Source organism: Lissotriton vulgaris, chromosome 12, assembly GCF_964263255.1.
Source record: "Lissotriton vulgaris chromosome 12, aLisVul1.2, whole genome shotgun sequence".
NCBI classification, from domain to species: Eukaryota; Metazoa; Chordata; class Amphibia; order Caudata; family Salamandridae; genus Lissotriton; species Lissotriton vulgaris.
The window spans coordinates 35,971,223-35,996,227 of record NC_141700.1 but is presented as its reverse complement, the minus strand read 5'-3'; the positions used below and the strand labels follow the sequence as shown (position 1 = coordinate 35,996,227).

The 25,005-nt window shown below is 45.1% G+C and overlaps 1 protein-coding gene across 7 annotated transcripts in view; it reads left to right on the top strand.

Moving 5' to 3' along the window:
* The window catches only part of EPS15L1 (epidermal growth factor receptor pathway substrate 15 like 1), a 303,568-nt gene that overhangs the window by 240,381 nt on the left and 38,182 nt on the right, over positions 1-25,005 (top strand). For all 7 annotated transcript variants that reach the window (XM_086946920.1, XM_086946917.1, XM_086946921.1 and 4 more), the window contains one exon: positions 675-880. In XM_086946920.1, the coding sequence (XP_086803046.1) occupies positions 675-880 (206 nt within the window). The remainder of the gene's footprint in view (positions 1-674; positions 881-25,005) is intronic.

Here is a 25,005-nt window from a genome sequence, read left to right as displayed (position 1 = left end):
GGCTGTATCATTTCAGTAGACTTCTGTGAAAACATACAGACATGATGGTGAGATTAGGCAATTCAAAAGTCAAATTTGAGGATTTCTTTAGCTTGAGATATTTTAGGCAAAGGAAATTCCTCTTTTGGAGATGAGCTCACTTTAAGGGCATACGGGGCAACTTTTATCAGAGCTATGATTTTAGAAAAGTCATCTTGTGAGAGTGGAGGCCCTGCTAAAAGAGATATAACATTAATTTTAAGAGTAGCTTGTGCGAGGACATTGATTCCAAATAGGTATGAAAGACACAAGCAGATGTAATTGCATTTGAAAGCGTTTAGAGACTAGATTTCGACATGAAAGATTATTACGGATAACCGCGTACACCATGTTTATTTTTGTTTGCTATGGGATCCTTATGCAGAGTTACATTTCCTTACTTTGTGCTTGTGTTTCCATGGCATATTTTAATTGTATTTTTGAGGTGCAGAATATTATTGTACAAAAATGATTGCCCAGTATTATTGGGGAACTTGTCTTGATGAATTCAAAATTAGAGGCCAGAGGTGAGACTGAGAAGGAAGTGGAGAGGAAACAAAATGAAGATATAAGTGTCGCTCTTGTCATCCCAAAGAGCCCCATGGGTCTGTTATCTATCATGGTTCATAATTTTGATTTCTGCTTTCACCTCCTAGGTAAAAACACTCCTGTGAGCCAGCTCGGGACATCGGAGTTCTCCAAGCCCAAAGACCCGTTTCAGCCTTTTGGCACTGACGGCGGCGACATGTTCCACAGTAAAAAAGGCTTCAACGACCCGTTTAGTGGGAAAGACCCTTTTGCCCCTCTGTCTTCCGGTAAAGCACCAAAAGACTCTTCCATGGGTTTTGCAGACTTCAGCTCTGTAAGTTGAGTTACTCCTCTTTGTACAAACTATTCTCCTGCGTGTAAAGAAATTGTCTCCATTTTATGCTGAAACCCTGCAATCTTCGGGCTTTTGTGTTTGTCTATTTATTCTGTCGCTTTACATGGTATTCTGTATTTATATATTTGCATGAATGACTTCATCAATAAATGCAAACCAAGCTGCTTGCTTTTTTCTGCAAAAAATGTCTCTGGGCTCTGTGTGCTTTTTACACAATTTGGCTTATGCATCTCATACCATACATTCCCTTTCATAACTTTTTCCTGATATAGCAACTTTCATGTAATTTATTTGTAGGTTAAATGTTTTAAAGGAAGAGAGAGTAGAAATGTTTGTATTTAAAATTAAGCCTGTAAGTAATCTCTTTAATGAGGAGCATATTCTGCTTTTCTCTGGATTGCTATATCCCTTCTCAAACAGCTCGTTTTGGCTGTTTTTTAAATTCTTTTTATACTTTTAAGCATGTTTTTTTCCTGCCACCTGGGAAGTTTATATCGCATACTTTCATCCTTCTCTGTGCATTGAAGAGTCTGAAATAAATTACACCGCATTTGAGCAACAAAACAAAAACTTTATTACATACTGGCATAAAGTATTTGTCCTGCCTAATATCCATATGGCCTGCTTCTTAAGCAGAACCAAGTTCTGCTTACATGCACAAAAAAGCCAATTAAGGATGTAAATTGTCAGTGATGGTTAATAAAATAAGAGTTTTATCTTTCAAAGGGCAATTGCAAATACTCAAATTCTGCTAGTATAGTGGAATTTTCCCAATCCTAAACTTTGGGTGAGGGTCAAGATTGTCGTCATACTGAGTGGGTTTACTTTCAAAAATCAACAAACTTGGTAGCCCGGGGGTATTCAAATGCCATTTTTCAGATATTTTCCCACCCTGGAGCCTAATACATATATTATCACTGGTCAAAGACAGCAATACAAGTGCTCTTTATTAGGGAGCGACCTCCCCAATATTTAATCTTTCTATAGATGAAGGAGTTTTTCTGGATTAACACATTTTCCCGTGAAGAGAAAAGTTGCATGTAAAAGTGCACAAATGGGTTACATTTGGATATGTATAAACTTGCACAAAGAGCAAATTCTGCAAGCAAAATTGTAACCGATTCGAAGTGCTTAAGGGAAGTTCCAGTTGGCGTATGTTTCCTTGAATCTTACTGGGAATATTTCTCCAAATGCATGTGAAATCCTGCCAGCCCTCCGTTCTGGGGCTTTTTCGCAGTGACATTTGTGATTCTAAGAGATGGTGTGCATGGTATTCTGCAGAGTCCGCTTGAAGCGATGAAACCGAGGTGATTAGGGACAGGTATTCAATTAAGGTTACAGGGACTATATTCACAGCTGAAGCAGGCACGAAAAGTCTGCATGGTCCTTACTGCTGCATTAGTGTTCTCTTGGCTACAGGAAGAGGAGACATTGGGTGCCTCTTTTCTTCTCATATTTCAGAAACTACTTTTACTCAGATTTTGTTCACCAGAGAGTTTGTAGTGCTTCTATCTTAGGTCATTTAAGAGCTATAGTGGTGTCTGGTATCACCTTCTCTCGAAGTAAGTTGGACTTAAATTGTGCCCCAGTTTTGGAAAGGTGTTCATGAATTGTGGGCACAAGTGTATCAGTGTACTGTCTACTGTTTGTTTCTTACTCAACACCACTTCCACTATCATCTGTTCTTTTTCTATGGTAATCAAACTTATTGGCCACTCATGCATACCTCAGAAAGTGTAAGGAAACACCTACCCATACCAAAGGTGCATCGACCACTGAATAGACAGCTGGTGTATGTCCTGAGAGAATTAGGTGGAAGGTGCAGTGTAAGTCATCATAATGTTAGGCAGAGATGTTGTTCTTGCCACAGGTGCCTCGAAGGTGATCCACTGATGGCTCAGGTCAGCTCTTCTCCAAACAGAATCATTGGTGTTGAGCGACCACACATTTTGTCACTTTGGCATGTGCAGCAGGGCCCTAAGCTGAGAGCTATACTGCGCTCTTGAGAAAGTTGATGAGATGCTGGAACTGTAGATTCGCCGTCCTTGTAGCCTTTTGTGTTCTTTCACCCTGGAATCCTAAACACCAACATATAAATTTCATTAGGAGGCTGTGCAATGAGAGTTTTTTATGTCTTAATTCAGTAGTGTTTGTGAGTGATCACCGTGAGGGTATGGGTCTGCGGCTTTGTTTACCAGGGGGGCTCGCTACCTAGGAAAGTTGTGTTCTTATGTGTGACGCTTCTTTAGTTTGTGATGAAATTTGATGCATATTTGATATGTAGAGAATGTTGAGATTCTCTTCTCCTCTGGCGAGCTTGTGATATATCGATACATTAATTAATTAATTAATAAATAATAAAAGATTAAAAGGCATTATAGAACCATACATGAGTATTTTACTATGGACATGCCAGTGTGAGTTAAAGATCTAGAGTAGGACCAGTGAACCCGTGGGGCGGTGAGGCTACAATGAGGCCACTCAGTGACACTAAAGCGACAGTGGTCCCTGTGAAGGTTCTCCTGTATACTGTCCCTGCAGGCTCTGTCATTTCATTTAAAGTTGTATGAGTACCTAGAAAGGAACCACTCTGGTGAGCCCTAATATTTTATATTAAATTTAATTTTAAAAACCAATTTTGTTTACCTCTGGTGAAATTGTTTTAGAAGATAAAGAGGTAAAGATAAGGTGCCCTGTATAGCCTAGGTGTGTGTCTTTCCTCCTAGAAGCAGTCTCCATCTGTGCAGATCAGGTGGCCTATGACACATGGGCAGTGCTTAATTTGAGCTTGTGGTTTCTGGTCATTGTTAACACCGGCGCTTGTAACAGTCTGCCACAAGGTGGCACACTCTGCCTCAATTGGAGATGACCAAAAAAACAGGTCATTGTTAATTAAATATACATTAAAAATGACTGTTGCGTGCCGCCCAAGCCATTCTTACAACTTTGGAGGCCTGAACTAGTCAGATTTGTCACACTTCTTAGAGTGTAATGGTTAGTAGTTGTGTTGTTCATTGGCAAGTATGGCAGGGGCAATATGTGGTGTAAGCTCAGCGGCCTCCTGACGGGAGCCCTGGCACTAACTTTTTATTTTTATTTTTACAAATTAAGCACTGCATGGGTAACCTCATGACTTGCTCTTTATTTCAAAGAAGTGGTTTACTCAATTGGTTCTTACCTTATTGACTTCTGTGGACCCCCACTTAATCATTACTGGAACCTGGTGACTTCCAGTGAATTTACTTTTGCAATCTAGGGACCCCTGCTGAGTCCTTTCTGGAAGCCGAGGACCCCAGCCTAAGCAGTTTCGTTATTTTGAACCACAAAACAATACACTGGGATCGCTCATCGTCTATTCTGTATTCTTTTTGATACACTTGCACTGCTCCCACGAATCAATCTGCGGATACTAACTTAATTTGTAGGCTCCAATGTCAAATTCCCTCAAATTTACAGAATGTTTTTAACATTTTCAGTTGTACTCTTTATTTATATCCACTTTATTAATGTGTTAATATTATTTATGTTCTAAGCAGTCGCAGAGCCCCTGAGTAGGCTTTGCAAAACCTCAGGGGTCCACAGAGCACAAGTTAAAAACCACTGGCCTACTTTGATTCCTCTTCTAGCAGTCGGCATCGGGCTGTACGTTGTGAAGTGGAATTATCAGTAATTTGACTAGAGAAAGCATGGTTTTAAATGGAAAATAATACTGGGCAGACCCAGCATGTGGTGTTCCCAGTCAGAGAAAGTCTGAGTGATGGTTGGGACGATGCCCGGCACGTGTATTTTATGCCTGTTGAAGAGCCCCTTTGTCCACAGCTTGTCAATACCCAGGTCCCTTTGAAGGCGTCTTCATTCAAATGTGAATGGGCCTGTTCACTGGTCCTATCTGTGCCACTCTCCTCTAGTTAAAAGGGTACATAGATTGAAGCGTACATGAATGATGCCAGCCTGGCATCCAACACTGGGAAGTCCCATTTATCACCGCCACATTTCTCTTTCATTTAGTGCCAACCTGCCAGCTGTGACTCTTCACATGGGCCCCTACGAAGAACTGCCTGTACTCAAACCGTAGGAGAAGCAGACTGTTTTTTATGCACAGTTCAAATGTAAGTGTAAGGATCCTGGAAATCCTCTAGAAGTGATCCTACCGGAGGAGCCATAAGTTGTAGGATGGACACAGACCATTTCACTTCTTCACGTAGAGGCTAAATAAAGTCCAAGGAGTTGGTAGTCCAATAGAATGGCCAGAGAAAAGGTATTTCTAGAGATTAATTATATGCAAATATATCCTGTGTTGCTAACTTGAAAATCAGGTGTGGATCCCGCTCTCTCTGACCTCTCTTGTGCATCAATTTTCTGGATGAAGAGAAGGTGGACTCTATGACACTGGAGGCCAGAGTACCATCTTGCCTCTGCAGGGCGTTCTCCAGGGAGCGGGAAATGACAGTGCGCTATATCCTTATCATTCACCCGAAGAATAGAGGGTGGCCTAAACAGTGATGGCGTACTTAAGCAAAGTTGAGATCAGCAGTGTGTGTTTGTGTGCACATCGCCAGCGGATGATGAGTACCTTCGAGTTAACTGGGGGAAGTTTCACATCTTACATGAAGTACTATGATCTTGCTTCTTTTCTAATTATCCCGCGGTTTGGTACGAGGGGTATGTGCAGTACTAGGTAACAATTTGTTGCTCCTGTGTGTTTTTTGTGTGTTGTTGCGAGATGTATTCTGGTTTTACTCACAAGTGCACAGGTACCACCAGAGATGATCATTTTAATAGAAGATGCGGCGGGCACTGAAGTCACCAAATCCTTTCACCTACAGGAATTGAGCCTGAGAATTGTTTGAAAATAAGGCCCAGATCTGAATCTGCCTGCGTATCCTTTCATCTGTAGAGGATCACAACTTAGAATGTATTGTAATTGTTATTCAGGTTGCATAGTACTACTTCACTACATTGCATACAGAGACGTGAGATGAACATCGATTACAAATGAGATGTGAGACCGAGTACTGATTGTATACAAGACACCCCTCTCCTTTGACCTCGTGTGGATATACAAGGCACCCCTCTCCTTTGACCCCGTGTGGATATACAAGACACCACTCTCATTTGACCCCGTGTGGATATACAAGACACCACTCTCATTTGACCCCGTGTGGATACACAAGACACCCCTCTCCTTTGACCCCGTGTGGATATACAAGACACCCCTCTCCTTTGACCCCGTGTGGATATACAAGACATCCCTCTCCTTTGACCCCGTGTGGATATACAAGACACCCCTCTCCTTTGACCCCGTGTGGATATACAAGACACCCCTCTCCTTTGACCCCGTGTGGATATACAAGACACCCCTCTCCTTAGACCCCGTGTGGCTATACAAGACACCCCTCTCCTTTGACCCCGTGTGGATATACAAGACACCCCTCTCCTTTGACCCCGTGTGGATATACAAGACACCCCTCTCCTTTGACCGGTGTGGATATACAAGACACCCCTCTCCTTTGACCCCGTGTGGATATACAAGACACCCCTCTCCTTAGACCCCGTGTGGCTATACAAGACACCCCTCTCCTTTGACCCCGTGTGGATATACAAGACACCCCTCTCCTTAGACCCCGTGTGGCTATACAAGACACCCCTCTCCTTTGACCGGTGTGGATATACAAGACACCACTCTCCTTTGACCCCATGTGGATATACAAGACACCACTCTCCTTTGACCCCGTGTGGCTATACAAGACACCCCTCTCCTTTGACCCCGTGTGGATATACAAGACACCCCTCTCCTTTGACCGGTGTGGATATACAAGACACCACTCTCCTTTGACCCCGTGTGGATATACAAGACACCCCTCTCCTTAGACCCCGTGTGGCTATACAAGACACCCCTCTCCTTTGACCCCGTGTGGATATACAAGACACCCCTCTCCTTAGACCCCGTGTGGCTATACAAGACACCCCTCTCCTTTGACCGGTGTGGATATACAAGACACCACTCTCCTTTGACCCCGTGTGGATATACAAGACACCCCTCTCCTTAGACCCCGTGTGGCTATACAAGACACCCCTCTCCTTTGACCGGTGTGGATATACAAGACACCCCTCTCCTTTGACCCCGTGTGGATATACAAGACACCCCTCTCCTTAGACCCCGTGTGGCTATACAAGACACCCCTCTCCTTTGACCGGTGTGGATATACAAGACACCACTCTCCTTTGACCCCGTGTGGATATACAAGACGCCCCTCTCCTTAGACCCCGTGTGGCTATACAAGACACCCCTCTCCTTTGACCGGTGTGGATATACAAGACACCACTCTCCTTTGACCCCGTGTGGCTATACAAGACACCCCTCTCCTTTGACCGGTGTGGATATACAAGACACCCCTCTCCTTAGACCCCGTGTGGCTATACAAGACACCCCTCTCCTTTGACCGGTGTGGATATACAAGACACCACTCTCCTTTGACCCCGTGTTGATATACAAGACACCCCTCTCCTTAGACCCCGTGTGGCTATACAAGACACCCCTCTCCTTTGACCCTGTGTGGATATACAAGACACCCCTCTCCTTAGACCCCGTGTGGCTATACAAGACACCCCTCTCCTTTGACCCCGTGTGGATATACAAGACCCCCCTCTCCTTAGACCCCGTGTGGCTATACAAGACACCCCTCTCCTTTGACCCCGTATGGATATACAAGACACCCCTCTCCTTAGACCCCGTGTGGCTATACAAGACACCACTCTCCTTTGACCCCGTGTGGATATACAAGACACCACTCTCCTTTGACCCCGTGTGGATATACAAGACACCCCTCTCCTTAGACCCCGTGTGGCTATACAAGACACCCCTCTCCTTTGACCCCGTGTGGATATACAAGACACCCCTCTCCTTAGACCCCGTGTGGCTATACAAGACACCCCTCTCCTTTGACCCCGTGTGGATATACAAGACACCCCTCTCCTTAGACCCCGTGTGGCTATACAAGACACCCCTCTCCTTAGACCCCGTGTGGCTATACAAGACACCCCTCTCCTTTGACCCCGTGTGGATATACAAGACACCCCTCTCCTTTGACCGGTGTGGATATACAAGACACCCCTCTCCTTAGACCCCGTGTGGCTATACAAGACACCCCTCTCCTTTGACCCCGTGTGGATATACAAGACACCCCTCTCCTTAGACCCCGTGTGGCTATACAAGACACCCCTCTCCTTTGACCCCGTGTGGATATACAAGACACCCCTCTCCTTAGACCCCGTGTGGCTATACAAGACACCCCTCTCCTTTGACCCCGTGTGGATATACAAGACACCCCTCTCCTTAGACCCCGTGTGGCTATACAAGACACCCCTCTCCTTAGACCCCGTGTGGATATACAAGACACCCCTCTCCTTTGACCCCGTGTGGATATACAAGACACCACTCTCCTTTGACCCCGTGTGGATATACAAGACACCCCTCTCCTTTGACCCCGTGTGGATATACAAGACACCCCTCTCCTTAGACCCCGTGTGGATACACAAGACACCACTCTCCTTTGACCCCGTGTGGATTTCTTCTTCATCTTTTGAGAGAGAGAACTAACATGAAACATTTTAATTCTTTCCTCGCCCTTAGCTGGCTGGATTAATGAGAGCGGGATTGATGCCCCAAAAGAATCCTTGAGTGCTGCGTATCTAAAGGCAGACCAATCAATGTCTGTCGCTGCAGTCAGCTCTTGGTTGTGTGTTTGATGGCAAGGATTCTAAATCCAATGCCGTGATAGATGTCAAAGTAGCAAGAAGTAGCCTATCTCTGAACAAGAAAAAAGACTGTGACACCTGAACAGCGAGTAGTCTGTTCGTATTGCCATCTTTCATTGTGTGTGTGATTTTTAAACCAGGTAATGAGTTACTTAAGGTTCCTGCTTCTGGCTATGTGCCTTACACTGAGGGCAAGGTGAGACATCCACATAGAGTAAACTTCATGCAGGTATATCAGCACAGGAACCTTGGAGAGGAGCTGGAACCTTTACAGCCCTGTTTAGAATATCCCCTGGGGTTGAGTAAAAAAATAGAAATACATGTATGTATTTCTAAGACGCAGCTTCCCTGTCTGATTTCATGACTGCTTTCTCCTCCTTTAGGCCATACATCTATTTGGCCACAGTCTTAGTTGGTGGGAAAAGCATCTCATAATTCTTAGTAAATAGAGAATCATTAGCAGTGCTTGTTGACCCCTTTTTGACGTATGACTAGTTTCCTGTGAGCTATTGGTAGTGAATGCTATATCAGGTAGGTACAGTGTAGGGATTTATTAATTAATGAACTATTCGTGGTTGCTTGTGTTGCATCCCTTGCAAAGCGAACCAATGCAAGATCTATCAAATCGCTGCCAACTAAGTTGACTGTGTTTTGCCTTCCATGACGGAGGAAATTGTTTGCGCTTTGCAACAGTGGACATTGCTACTGACGGTTAAAGAAGTACCAAATGTGTATTTTCCATGCAGAGCTCTTATTCTAATGTTTGCCCGCTGTCAGTTTAAAATGCCTACAAATGCAATTATTAGTTCCAAAAGTAATGTTTTATTGTCTGGGTGACTGTGGTGCAGGTCTTATTTGCGGGGTGATTTTTTTTTTTTTAACATGGATTATGATCATTTTCAAGTGCCAGATTTATTGCCTCTTTAATTTCAAACTTTTCCTAAAACACTCCGTTATATTTCGTGTCTTCTTTATAGGATCTTCTACTTAGAATTTCTTCAAAGGTGGTGCCGGCTTTCATCTATACTAATAGTGGTGCTTCGGTGTTCCATAACCAATCTCAAACCCTGAAATACTTTGTGGTATCTAAGAGCAAAGTAAACCCATTGGTAATGTTTTCTGTCTTCTCTTCCCAAATATGACTCTTGGTATTTCTTATGGATAAGGGTTTAAATAACCAGTGATTGTTTTCGGTCTTCTTTCCCAACTGTCTCTCTTCAAACTTATTCTAAAAATCATATCAAGCGTTCACCAGAGCCAAGCTGTGGCGCTTTGTCTTCTTTCCCACATCATGTCCTCTGCATTTCTTCCTCCAAAAGTGGTGTCAAGATAACTTCTTAATCATTCGGTGTTGTTTCCTGGCTACTTTACCTGGGGAATGGATTTTAGTTAACTTTACTAAGGGCATTTCACCAGAACAGTTGAACTATTGGCTTTATCATACGGACTCCATTGAGGGCCACATGAAGAATACGAGGATTATTGGATTTCAAATTGCATCTCTCTGCAATTCTTCATTTAAAGGCGTTTAGACCTTTCCTACCGTGGTGATTCACATGATCTTACACAAATTAACGGGCATGCGGTTTTACCTCTTCTCCGTCGGGCTCTTTCGTGGTTCTTCACTTTAGATCCTACTGTTGAGGAGCTTTTGCTGATGCTGCTGTCAGCCATTGCTGATCTCTAGCCAAACCTGCAGATATGCTGACCAGATCTTGTGTGTGTTTTTTTAGGTATGAACATTGATGTCGCTGGCCTCTTTGAGTTTCCATGGTGGGGTATACCTCTGTGGATATTTGCTGCCGTGCAACATTGCTTTCTTTCTCAAGGCTGCTGCAGACTGCTGTCTTGCTTTGACACTCGAGGGTGTGTCTGCTTCCTGTTCAGCGTGGCCTGTGCGCTCCTGCAAGCTTCATCTTTCTGTGGTGTCTTAATGTGTTGTCTTAGTATTTGCATGACTTGTCTGCCTCGTCTTTGTTTTTGATATAATTCTTATATCCTGTACTTATTTGTGACATCCTGAAAGGTATTGTCCAAATGCACAAACAAACAAGCTGTCTCAAGAGCTAAGAACCATTGTAATTACCATAGAAGGCTAATGGACTTGTTATCTCACTTAATGCCAAAAAGGTTAATTGCCTTCATCATGCAGTGAAAGATTTCATCCTTTCATGGCACATGTAACCATTGATGACCATTTCTGCCATCCTGCTCTACAACATTATCCAAGCATGTCTCCACTAAGGAGAAGTGCTCACTTCAGTTTTTTAGAGCACAAAATATTACCCTAACATGTTTCAACTCAGGCCTGGGACATTCTCATCACCTTCCAGTACAATGTGGTTTGTCTCATCATCCTAACATCCATATCCGGTAAGTTGCTCATTCAAGACACCTTGTCGTACAGAACATTATCCTACATCATGTCTTAACTTAGGTTCAATCTCAGCATTTTGTACTTGGAAATATATCCTTATCGTAGCCTGCCCTGACTCGGGATTACTCTCAGCATACTATTTTATTGAACTTAATCAAGCATGCCCTAATCAGGACTGCGGTTTCTTCCTGACATCATGCAGTATCCGCAGTATCCACTCATGTCCAAGTTGAGCTTAAGGTTAATTCTTACCATGAAGCGCAAAAGATTATCCAAGCATGCTCTGATGCATGGCTCGAGCTCCTAGCTATCAATTTACAATATAATATGTCATCTGATGTTTCACAAAACTACGCCTCAAAGGGTTAAGGGGATTGGGTAGACAAGCTCCCTTTAACTCACACAATGCAAGTTCAGTTAGTGTATTTAACTAGATAAGAACAAATATAATTTGTTATTATGTATATGCACTTATACTTTCTGTATACATTTAAAAACTTCAGTAGGTTAATTTAACTATGTATGCACAAAGGTTTACAAACTCCCCCAGATCATGTGTATCAGAAATATAATTTGATTATTTATATACACTTACATTTATTTGTCTATTTTTCTTCTCTCACATTATAATGAATGATCCATCTGGTCCCGACTCCAGACTTATGTTTGTTTCACCACGTTAAAGTACTGAACATTATCCAAATATTCATGTGATTCATTCAGATCAATCAAATCTTTAAGTGCTAAGCATTATCTGAACAGGCCCAGCCTCATGACAGACAACCAGCATCTTGCATCACAAAATATTCTAGCATATCAAGCTTATTACTGAGGTACCCACCCTACATCTTGTATCACAAAGGATCCTCCATGTGAGACTCATAATAGAGGTTCATCCCCAACAACCTGCAACACAAAGATCTGCCTTGTTGGACGCATTATAGAGTTCCATGCCCAACATCTTACAACACAAAACAACCTTCTTGTTTGAATCATGGGAGAAGTCCATACACAACATCTTGCAGCACACCCTCCATGCCAGACACGTGATAGAAGTCGATATATGACATCTTGCAGCACAAGACATCCTCCATGTCAGAATAATGAAAGATGTCCACACCCAACATCTTGCAGCACAACATTTCTATAGCATGTCCGGCTCAACATTGAGAAGGTCTCCTTTCATTTGTAAGTATGGTGTCCACCCTGGATTATCTTCCATTCCAGACATTGTGTTGTATTACCCTTACATGGTTTGTGTAAGGGATCAGATTTATCCTCTTCATTCCAAGTTTGCAAACACATATTTTGTCCCAGCGGCTCTGGCATGAAGAACATAAGATGTATTTTTCAAGGAGCTGTAGCAGTTGTGAATAACTAGATAAGGCCACCTCTTCATCAATGTAATTTAACTCAGTTTAAATTTAAAACTTGTATTCTGTGAAATACAATAATTTAATTACAGAAGCAACAACACTACCATTTTACCGTCAATCATTTAAAATCATGAAAATCGTATATGACTTGAAATTAGTTACTACAACTTAATTTATAGAAGGATACGTTGGAAGGCCATGCTCTTTAGATCGTGATACATTTGTCATAGTATTTTTTACAAGCAGAAGTGTGTTTGAGGGTCTCTAGGCCCCTCCTTGTCAGCCGCCAGCCAGCCACAAAGCTTCAAGATAGCCTGTCTATTTTCTGAAAAATAAATACCTGGCATGCCAGTACTAAGTTATAGGTTATTTCATTAAATTGGTTCCTTCGAGCTGTATTTGTGAAAATTAATTGTGGTATGTTCCTACTCATTCAGTAGGACTGTGGTTTGGGCAACATAAGCAGCACAACTATGGGGACTGAGTCCTCTCATACCATCAGAATATATTGACCTAGTTCCTGGCTAACTCACAGTGCACCATCTGCACCTTCAAACCTTACAGGCAATTTGATGGTGTCTGCATCCTCAGAACATGACAACCTTAGTTCACCCAAGGAAATTGTGCGCACCGATCTACCCTTTCATTGTCAACTCAGCATGTCCAAAGGGAGATAGAAGAAATACACAGATTGGCATTTAAAACATTTATTGAAGCAATTGAAATCTTGTATAAAATATGTGTTGCAATTATTAGTCGAAGAAAAAAAAGCATAGTATCCAACATTACAAGAATGGTGAAGAATATTAACACCTTCGCTACGGCGGCTATTCCGCCGCAGCGCTAAGGGGGCGGGGCGGCCGCCCGGCGAACCCATGCTGGTAACGGAACCGCTCCGTCACCAGCCTCGGTTGAGCTGTGCTCATGACAGAGCGGTTCCGTCATGGCCCCGCCCGCTCATTGGAACGCCCAGCGCAGGCGCGGAATCCGCGCCGCGCAGGCGCGGCGAGCGGGCCATGACGGAATTGCTCCGTCATCAGCACAGCGCTACTGCGGCTGATGACGGAGCGGTTCCGTCATCAGCGCCGAAGGAGTTAATAATTGAACCATTATATTTGGTGCATTGATTATACAAATACATATACTTGTACTCCTACCTAGCACTGCCTATCCTAGAGAGCTTAGAGTGGATGTGATTCAGGCCACCGTCCCTCCCAGGATTGTGATGCGATTCAGCTGGGCTACAATCCGGGCACGGTGCAACCGTGACAATCCATCTAAATGCTCGTCTGCCGATGAAAGGCTTGGTGCAGTTTATGCAATAAAACTGGACCCATTTATTCTGTGCCTGAACTCTAGTCCGGTTGTTATTGTTGATACCACCTACGCAGAGCTGTCGCCAAACAGACAACAACAAACAAGGCTAGGTTGCGCAGTGTACCCAGTCCTTGGACAGAATGTTCTAAGGTATGAAAGCGCCTACGAAGAAATGTATTTGTGTGCAAATGGCCATTAGGCCTTACAAAGCATACTCCTTGTCTGTAAGGTGACAACAAAAGTCATATTAAAACTAAAACTTTATTATAATCAAAGTTTAAATTTTTTATGAAACCTCAAAGTCTAAAAAACATATTCACTTTATTGACGAAGCATACAGAAAGCCAAATTGCTTTAAAGGCTAATTTGAAAAATACACAGTTAATATCTGCATAATAAAAAATACATTTTTGTATTAAAAAGTGGCCGATTTTAAAGTTGTCAAAACTGAATTAATGTGTAAATGTTCCAAGAGTCCGTATAAACAATGTTGTTTCCAGCTTCCGCAGATGAGGTTTCAATTGGCATTCCAATCACAAGTTCCAAAGAACAAACACGGTCGTATCCCATGCAATCAGCAGACGCCGAGGCACCCATAGAAGGTTTATAATCTGCATTTTGTAGCAATTGCACGGGACATCTCTGCTAATGGATTCCTAACGGACCCATCAGCAATTCCATATCTGTAGATTGAACCAATTGCATTCAGAGGCATATATCCAAGGCACACTCGAAAGTGCATAACAAACAGTGGAACATAGACTGTACGCAATATAACCATACAAGTCAAAAAGGAGAAATACCTTTTTATCATTCAGTTCCTGAAGTAAGGGCGTTCCAAAATACTTCATAATGCATTCAGGACACATTAGCACATGTGCTAATGCCATTCCCATTTGGCCGCATGGCGGAACATCCATTGCAGAGCAACATAAATAGAATCAGGGTCCCAACAATCAGAAATAGAGTAAGCCGTATGCCTCCAAAGACCTTGGAAACCAGGGAGTGCATGAAAAATAGACTCAAGCTGAAGACAGTATGGAAAGTGCACACTAACCTAGGCCTAATTGCTTTGAAAAAATTGTATCTGAAAAAGACTATTAATTATGGATTCCTCACCTTAGAATTACCCCCAGGCGTCAGACTGGATCTGGGGAATATTTCTTCAGCAGTACTCCTGCGCGTCGGCAGGTGGCATCGGTCAACTCCGCGTTCGTCGTTTGCGTCGTGATCACTGGAATGATGTCACGGTATCTACTTAGATGCCGCACTTGGGCGCTGACGTCAGTTCTTTCTTTTTCCGCGCCAGCAAGCGCAGATCCGGAGAGAGCAGTACCTCTACTCATTTTTTGACTGTCTTTTTTCGACTTTTGTCGATATCTTTTCAAATCATTCAACTCCTGGTGCACAGGGATGTCATCTCGGCGGACTGGCTTCAAGCCTTGTGGCTCCTGCCACAAGCTGATGTTGGTGACGGACCCACATCTAGTGTGCCTCTGGTGTCTGGAGTGTGACCAACGACTCGAAGTCGTGATCAAACTGTCGGGCCATTACCCGAAGGCTTTGCGGGAGCGGTCCCGAAAGCTTCTGGAGACCCCACAGTCGGCTCCGTGCCGCTCGAGGTCCCGGTCATGGGACTGGTCGGGGAGCCATCACCACCATTCCTCATTGAAGTCTTCGTCTTCGGGTAAGTCGAAGAACAAAAAGAAGGCGAAGAAGCACCGTCGCTCTTCGCGTTCTCTCCGTCCGTCGGCGACTCGGGTAGCGCAAGGTAATCGTCCGGCTCCGCCCGTAAAGCCTGTTGGGTTGGCTCTGAGCCTCCCTCCCTTCCCGGTAGCCGGAACAACCCCTGCCCAACTTCGTAGTTTTTACAAAGTCCTCCACTCCATCTTTGGGGATCCCAACTCCGCTGGTGTGCCTTTGGGCCCCACGGGCTTGGTTGGGGCTTCTAGGCCTTCAATGCCGTTGACTTCCGCTCCGGGGCCGCAGAGCCCTCGGGGATCCAGGCCTGGATCTGGATCGGTGCCGGTCGACCTTACGACACCGCCTCCGGCACCAAATCCATTGATGACACCTCCGCCCCTTCCGACACCGGCAGTGTCCCCAACTGGCGTCGACCCCTCGACATGGACACGGAGCTGGACTGATGGACCGGTACTTTTGTACCCTTGTTCTACCCTGGTGTTCCCTAGTGCCCTGACTGGCAACCAGAGGAGGTTGAGGAGGACCGGGAGGTGTCTGTGGACCCTCTTGCAGGCCAGTTGGAAAAGCTGGACTGGAGAGAGGAGTTGGGTGAGGCCAGTGATCTGGACACTTCTTCAGACCGTCGCATGCTCTATCCCCCCACCATGGCTATGGAGGAGGGTGCATCATACGCAGTGGTGTTGCGTTGGGCGGTTGAGGCCTTAAACCTTGAGCTTTCTACGGTGGCGGTCAGAACTAACCTTCTGACCGAAGTGCTTCAGCCCACAGCAGCCTCTTCGGAGCCCCTGCTGCTGTTCAATGAGGCCCTCAAGGAGATCCTTCTGGGCACTTGGTCCAAGACCAGCACAGGGGCTCCTGTGGATAGGCTGATTACCCGACGCCCCTCCCCAGCCCCGGGCGACCCCATTTTCCTCTCCTAGCACCTAACCCCCCGAGAGCTTGGTGGTCCAAGCCTTTACTTCCAAGGGCGCATTCCCCACTGCTCCACCTGATAGGAAATCCAAGAAGCTGGATCACCTTGGAAAGAAGATGTTTTCTTCAGCCAGCTTAGGACTGCGGTCGGTGAACACTGCATGTCACTTGGGTAGTTACACCCACTCTGTGTGGGACACGGTCACGCAGGTGCTGCCTTAGTGCCCGGAGGAGGCCCGGGCCGTGCTCTCCCGTGCAGTTGCCGAGGGGAGAGATACACCGAAGTTCACCATACAATGTGTGTTGTACACTGCTGACTCGCTAGGCAGGACGATTTCTACGTCAGTAGCCCTACAACGCTATGCCTGGCTGAGGTCCACTAGCCTTTCGGCGATGTCCAGTAAACTCTTTTGGAAATGCCCTTTGACGGCTGTCGCTTGTTTGGCGACAAAGCGGACAACACACTCGAGCGCTTTAATGATTCTAGGGCTACGGCCAGAACCTTGGGCCTCACTACCACCTCTTGCCTGCGCTGTCTGCCTTTGGCCCCTTTTGTGGCTACGGAAGTGGTTCCCTGCCACGTTCCGCCCAGAGCCACAGGCCTGTGCAAACTGTTAAGCCTCTTTGCAGCCAGGGACATGGGACCCAGTGTCGTGGGTCAGGGGGCCAGCGGGCTGGCCAGTCCACCAGTGCCCCCTCTGCAGCAGCCTCTAAACCTTCCTAGTCTGACCCTCCAGGGCCACCAGCTGCCAGTGGGCAGCAGGATTTGCTATCAACTTCCCCATTGGAAGAACATCACGTCGGACAGGTGGGTTTTGCAGATAGTCCGAAGGGGCTACTCCCTCCCCTTTGAGACTAACCCTCCATCCATGCCACCAACATTCCATGACATGTCGGAGGACCACTTGGCCTTTCTCCGCCAGGAAGTTATGGCTCTCTTGGCCAAGGGAGCCATGGAGTGTGTCCCTGTACCAGAAGTAGGTCGTGATTGCTACTCCCACTACTTTCTGGTATCCAAGAAGGACAAAGGCCTGCATCCTATCTTAGATTTCAGGGACGTTAACCTTTTCCTCTGAAAGGAGAAGTTCAAGATGTTGAAATTGGCTCGGGTCCTGTCTGCCCTCGACCCTAGAGACTGGATGGTAGCGTTGGACTTGCAGGACGCCTATTTCCACATCCCCGTCCTGCCGGCCCACAGGCATTACCTATGGTTCATGGCAAGTCACACGCATTTTCAGTTTACCGTGCTCCACTCTGGCCTTACCAACCCCTCGGGTGTTCACGAAATTTATGGCAGTGGTTGCAGTTTATCTGCAGAGATCAGGGGTTTCAGTCTTCCCCTATCTCGACGACTGGCTGTTAAAGGCGGGCTTGCCCCAGGCTGTCGTCTCCCACCTCCAGACTACGGCAGAACTCCTGCATTTGCTGGGCTTCACTATCAACTTGCCGAAGTCACACCTGGTTCCCTCTCAAAAGCTTCTTTTCATCGAAGCGATTCTGGATACAACACAGTCGACGCTTATCCTCCCTAACAGCGAGTCTGGGATATTCGGGCTATGATTCCGATCTTTCAGCCTCTATCCCTGGTTTCGGTCAAAATGACCCTGAGGCTGCTGGGCCTCAGGGCCTCCTGCATCCTGCTGGTGGATTATGCCAGGTGGCATATACGGGCTCTGCAGTGGAACCTGAAGTTCCAGTGGGCACAGCGGGAATCTTTCCGATTGCGTTCAGATCTCGGAGGGCTCTGTACGCCAATTGTAGTGATGGCTAACGAACCAGTATTGGGTCAATGGCAGATCCCTCTCCCTTTCCCAACCAAGTTCACAGTGGTGACAGATGCATCACTTCTGGGGTGGGGTGGCCACAATGGAGAGGTGAGGATCAGAGGCCTCTGGCGGAGTCCGGGCTCCACATCAAACTTCTGGAGCTTCGGGCGATTCGTCTTGCACTGAAAGCATTCCTTCCTTCTGTCAAAGGAAGGGTAGTGCAGGTGTTCACGGACAACACCACTGTCATTTGGTACTGCAACAAACAGGGCGGGGTAGGGTTGTGGACCTTATGTCAAGAGGTTCTCCACCATTGGACATGGCTGGAACATCAAGACATATCCCTGGTGGTTCAACACCTGGTAGGTTCACTGAACGCCAGGGCAGACGAACTGTGCCGCAGGTGCTTGATGGATCACGAATGGCTTCTTCACTCAGAGGTGGTGCAAGGTCTCTTTCACCAGTGGGGAGAGCCTTGGTTAGATCTATTCGCCACCGAAGAGAACGCACAATATCAGCAGATCTGCGTGTTGGAATTTCCAAGGCGGCACTCCCTAGGCAACGCTTTTCGTCGCAGGTAGAGTTGCGGTCTTCTATAAGCCTTTACCACTTCTGCCCAGAGTGCTGAAGATCAAGCGCGATCGGGCCCAAGTCATTCTTGTGTCTCCGGACTGGCCACGAAGAGTCTGGTATCTCGAGCTCTTGAACATGGCCATAGATCCTCCAATCAGACTGCTTCTTCGGGAGGATCTTCTGTCGCAACAGCAGGGGATGGTCCTCCACCTGAACCTGTCCAGCCTCCACCTTCTTGCGTGGAGATTGAGTGACGGCAGTTGACAGCTTTCGACCTTCATCCAGAAGTCTTTAACATTATCTTGGCAACCAGGCGTCCCTCCAGCAAAACGGCATATGCCTTTAGATGGAACAAATCTGTGGCATGGTGCACATCCAAGGCTGTGAATCCCCTTTCTGCCCCTCTTTCAGAGGTTCTCCTCTTCATTCTTTCTTTAGCCAAGCAAAGCTCTGCTCTGGGCACTCTTAAAGGATATCTTTCGGCCATTTGAGCCTTTCTTTGCCTTCCTGATCAGCCTTCTCTTTTCAAGTCCCCTATTGTAAATCGCCTCCTTAAGGGCATTACTTACATGTTTCCACCTATTCCTTTTGTAATGCCCCTGTGGGACTTGAGCCCTGTTCTGACTTACCTTATGTGCGCTCTCTTCGAGCCGCTACATAATTGTCCTCTCAGACTTTTGACCCTCAAGACTGCCTTTCTGGTTGCCATCACCTCTGCTCACGGGGTGAGTGAGCTTCAGGCTCTTTCTGCTAAACCTCCTTTCCTGGCTGTTCATCCGGACAAGATTGTCCTTTGCACTAGGCCTTCCTTTCTTCCCAAAGTGGTTACCTCTTTCTACATAGGACAGACCATCACTTTGGCCACCTTCTTCCTGTCCCCGCATCCCTCTAAAGAGGAGGAGAGGCTCCACTGTGCGCTTTCCTTTGAACTGGATCGCACAAGATAATTCCGGGTGGATGATTAGCTCTTTGTTGGCTATATGGGCGCCAAGAAAGGTTGGGCCATGCAAAAGCGGACCATCTCTCAATGGGTCATTCTCAAATTTGCTATTCCTTGGTGAAAAAAGAACCTCCTGTAGGGTTGGCCGCCCATTCCACCAGGGCGCCGGCAGCAACTACGGCTTTGGGACGTGGAGTTCCCCTTCATGACATCTGCCAGGCAGCCACGTGGGCTTCTTTGCACACGTTCACTAAACACTACTGTCCGGACAGCAGAGTCTGGAGAGACAGCTTCTTTGGCCGTTCAGTTCTCCAGGACTTTCTGGTGTGAACTTAGTTCTCAGAGCCACCTCCGGGGTAGGTATTGCTGGGGTATCTATTCTAAGGTGAGGAATCCATAACGAATAGTCTCTTTCAGATGAACTAGTTACTTACCTTTGGTAACGATATATCTGTTAGAGACATAGATTAGTTATAGATTCCTCACTGCCCCACCCATCCTCCCCGTTCTGCGAACTGACTTCTAGGGTAAGGGACTTCCTTTCAGGGCCCTAGTTTTGTGCACCAGTGGTCAGTGTCATGCATGGCTATGCGCTTATGGCGTGGAATGTTGTGTAACGAACTGACGTCAGCGCGCAGGGGCGGCGTCTAAGTAGATAGCGCAATTTCATTCTGGCGATCATGACGCCAACGATGAACTTTAAGTCGACCCACGTCACCGACCGACACGCAGGGGAAAAATTCTCCGGATCCAGTCTGTCGCCTGGAGAGTAATTCTAACGTGAGGAATCCATAACTAATATATGTCTCTTACAGATATATTGTTACCGGAGGTAAGTAACTTGTTCACTAAGCCCGTAGCATTTGAAGCGTTAAATATGCAGAGCACCAGTTCTCCAAAGTTTTGTGGGATGTTAGTGCGTAGTAGCGATTCTATTTCAGAAGACCACCTTGCAACTTGCAGACCATACAGTTCTTTTGCAGATGTCAAGAAACTTCTTTCTCAAGCAATAATTTTCAGAAGGAAACAAGTCTGCTCTGACTATCAAAGTTCACATTAAAAATGGGAATTGAAGGCCAACCCTTCACCCCCCTAACTATACGAGCCGGTAGAAAAAGCACATTTGTACAACAGGTCAAGACCCGTCTCAACACAGGGCACGCCCAGTTTCATCCCGCAGCAACCTTGGTCATTCAAGATCAGATAACTCCCATTGAAAAGTAATCTGAATGTGGGATGAATTACAATAGCTGGGGATCTCTTCAGGTAACAAGCTAAGTTTACCTTGGATGCATTACATGCTCGGTGAAGTGTAACCTCCTTGCAAACTAAAAAATGGCCAAAAGTATTCTCACAGTCTGTACCTCTAAGAAAAACCTCAGTGTCTCCATTCCTACACCTGTAATTGAAAGGTAAGACCCATTTCTCGTGCACAAATCTCTCCCCACTGCTTTATACCTGCCCACATGGAAGTGTTTTAAACAGGACCTAAAGTGAAATGTTGAAATTGGCAGAGAAATAAACCCATGTATTATCCAATTATCAATTTCTTTCACTGGAAATGGTAATTTCTTTAGATGTTCTATGTTTAACATTGTGTTGCGTCCTTCCTTGCCATTATTTTCTGCTCTCGTGTTAAATTGTATGGCAGAAATAAATCAGTTACGTTCAAATGCTTCCATGGCATACGACCATTCCTCAGAGTTGTAAAGTCTAGTTTATTAGCATGATAGAGCTAAGCTGACTTTGTCCATTTTGTAAGAGGGACATATCATGGTCTATGATATCAGTAGCTGACTAGACAATGTTACTCAGAGGATAAAGTAGTCATATGATTGTTTTCTAAATTCACTGTCAACCTCACGTATCCGCTTCCTACTGTGACACCTACCACAATTTGTTACATTTGGTATACAAAGAGCTTTCTTAAACCAAACAAAAAATCATCTGAAAGGAGAGACAAGTGTTCTTTCACCCAGTCTAATGTGGAATGTCGTAACCATTTAAGTCATACTTTTCCCACAATGTACGTTGTTACCAACCCCTAGTGTTGTGTCTGTACGTAATATGGGTCTGGCCTGTTTATTCTAAAACCCTTTGTGTAGTTCAAAAACTTGCATGACAACCATTAGTATCTAATGGCCACACCAGCCAGCCCTTTGGAGTGAAATGTGAAAATGTGTATGTACCATTCCTTCGCATACTCTTGAGCTTTTCCTCTGTGTAGTGTGTGAATTGTTGATCATTTTCAAAATGTGCAAACGTGGGAATGTTTGGTGTATTCATATCATTTATCTTGGCTAAGCCTAGGCAGGATGTTTGTTGTACAGTTTTGTTTAAGAAAATAATTTGTCTTGCTTTTAGACACTCTCTAAACAAAGCCTCATTACTTTGCACTTGCCAGTCATTGTTCCCTAGACAGATTTTAAATCAATATCTTTCCAAAAGTTAAACCATTGTATCTACAACTGAGAAATAAAGGGGGCCAAATAAATTAATTGTGTTTAGGCCAGCATATTTTTGTTGGCCGGGTAATGGAGAAGTTTATAATAATAAGACTCTGAGTCTATGGGGTTATTGCTAGAAAAATATACAAACTTTTGTATCTTTTTGAGCTATCCAAAGGTAGTGTAGGACAATGTTCCCATTGTGTATAATTAAATGCTGCACGTGGAGTACTAGTGCTGTGTAAGTATTAGTGCGCATAGTGATAGCAACAACACATTTCATCATAATTAGATGTTCCACTATTCATATCTTCACCCTCAAATACAGTATAATGTGCCAGCTCAGAGAGCGTAAGTCTTACAGTAATAATATCCCAATGGTCAGAGATGCTGCCATTAAGCAATATTTTAAATTCATGGTTCACTGTATTTGCAAAGTCTCTGTGGGACCAAAAATTTCAAATGGTACTTTACCCCCAAACAATTCCATCTATTCCCGAAACTATTACTGCTGGAAAGTTCGAAATTGACAGGTCTCTTAGGACTTTGTGTGATGAAGAGTGAGGTTTCAATACCTCGGCTACCAGGTCAACAGCAGAGCTTTCTGGGGTGTAGTGTCTGTGTAAAAGGAAAAAGAATACTGTTACAAAACCAATTGAGATGAAAACGAAAAGCGATGAAATGGAGATCCAGGGTGGAACAAAAGAGGTCCTTTTGAGCCAAATTATAAATGCACGAGTTCCATGCAATGGTGGTTCTGACGAATCAGAGGAAAAGTCGTCAGTGTCTGCAAAATAGCCAGATGAAGTCTTCAAAAACAGGGACCTCACAGGGCTGTGGGGAACTGGTAGTTAACTCCAATGGTGGACCATAATAAACAACGTAGTTGTTGACGTGTGATGTTGAAATTGTAAATTTTATGTATGTATGATTTGTATTTTGTGGATAGATGTAACTGGAAGTATCAAAACGTCCGTGTCCGATATCCCCCGCTGTGGAACAGAAATCTCTGTGCTGTGGAACAGAGTTCTTAGTGCTGTTTAGTGCTTGTAAAGAGATTTCCTGCATGGTAGTGAGAGGAGGCAGGTAACTACCATGGAGCACTCATGGCCTACTGTTCAGGACTGACCACTTGCTGTGGTTTGATCAGGCCAATCAACACAAATAGATTGTTCTTCCAACCCGCAGGGGGCAATCAAAGTGCAGTTTTAGTACCTTCAACTGCCACGGCTGGCACAGGCCAAACTCCTTCTTGTCGACAATCTTCTTGCAGACCAGATCCCCAATCTTTGGAGTCCAGCCAGGAGTTGCTGGTTGCACCTTCACTTCTCCAGTGGCAGAACTTTTCTTGAACTCTTTCGATTGCTCGTCATGGAAGTCTTTCAGACCCTGTAAGACAGCCAAACACTCATTGATGTGAAAAGGCATCTCCGGCACCACTGTGCTAGGATTGTCAAAGTCCGGAACCCACATCTGGACTCCAAACGGGACTTCATAGGAAGTCCGCCCACCCAAGGATCTTTAAGCAGATTGTTTAAATCTCTCTTGACCCCAAACAGGTTGTGAATCCAACTCTGACCTAAACATAATACTCTAGCTGTTAAGGACTGCTTTAAGTCATGGTTCTTCCTCTCTCCTATCGTTTTACCCTCAGGATGGTATTGGGAGGAATGGTGCACCGCCACACCCAAGGTACCCGTAGTATCCCGGTAAGCCTTAGAGGCAATCACTGGGCCCTGGTCCGAATGGAATACAGCTACTGCATATTTCTCGATGAAGGCTTGCAAATATTTTATAACAGCACACGCATCAGCCGATCACTGTGGCCATATGTGACACTAGAACATGTATTTAAAGGGGCCGTCGTTGTTAGAAATCAATAGTGGTGTTTGCCATGGGCGTGCTGTGGTACAAACTTTTATTTGTTGACAAATGTCACATTTTAGGACATAGTCTTTAGTCAATTTATATAGACCTGGCCACTGGTAGTGCTGCTGTAGAAATTAAACTGTAGCTGCCACACCAGTATGGGCAGAAACTAACCCTCATGAGCTGCCAGTATCAATTCTGGTCTGCGATGTGAATATGGAATTACTCTATCCCCCACTCCGGAATACGAGCATACAGAATGTTTTGTGCACTCAATAGGAAGCAGTATTTTGCTGGATATGACTTTGGTAATGTAGTACTGCAGCATTAAGCTGTGACGGCAACCATGACGTGCTCATCTGCCTTTGTAAGGGAACGCGTTATTGCAGCTACGACAGCAGTTTACATTGCTTCCTTGGTGGCTTCATCAGTCAGTGAATTCCCTGCAACGTGTATTCCTACACGTTGGTGGCTCAGTGTCTGTGGATAACATGAGCCCATAGCAAACTTGCTTTAAGATTTGCCACCTTTCCCCCAAAGCATTGTGTGCTTTATAGTTAAGCCTTTAGAGTCTTTGAATCCATCCTGGCACCAATAGTGTAAATTCGCATTGTCAGACTGGACACAATAATATGAATCACACACTATAAGTGTGGGGAATTCTGGATCCGTATTTTCTAATAATAGATTTAGAGCTTTCAGCTTAGCCAGCTGTGCTGTGAATCACCTAGTAACTGTGTATACATGTCCTGAGAGACTGGAAGATTCCAGCTTTCAGTTTACCCCTTACCACTGCACAAGCAGCAGAGTATTGATGTTTTGTTCCAACTGCGGACTTGGCAGAACGATCAGTGTAAATTCTGAAGTCGTACTGATCTAGAGGCATGATTTCCCTGGGCACAGGGTATTCTTGTTCATATTGTAGGTATGCTTGTGTTTATAATGTCATAGTCTACGTCTGTTGCTCTTAATGAATCGTCCCACTGTATCCATCTAGGATGTAAGGTTTTCTCATTCTGAATGCTGGCATTTGTGACAGCCTCTAAGGCTGCGATGGGAGTCATG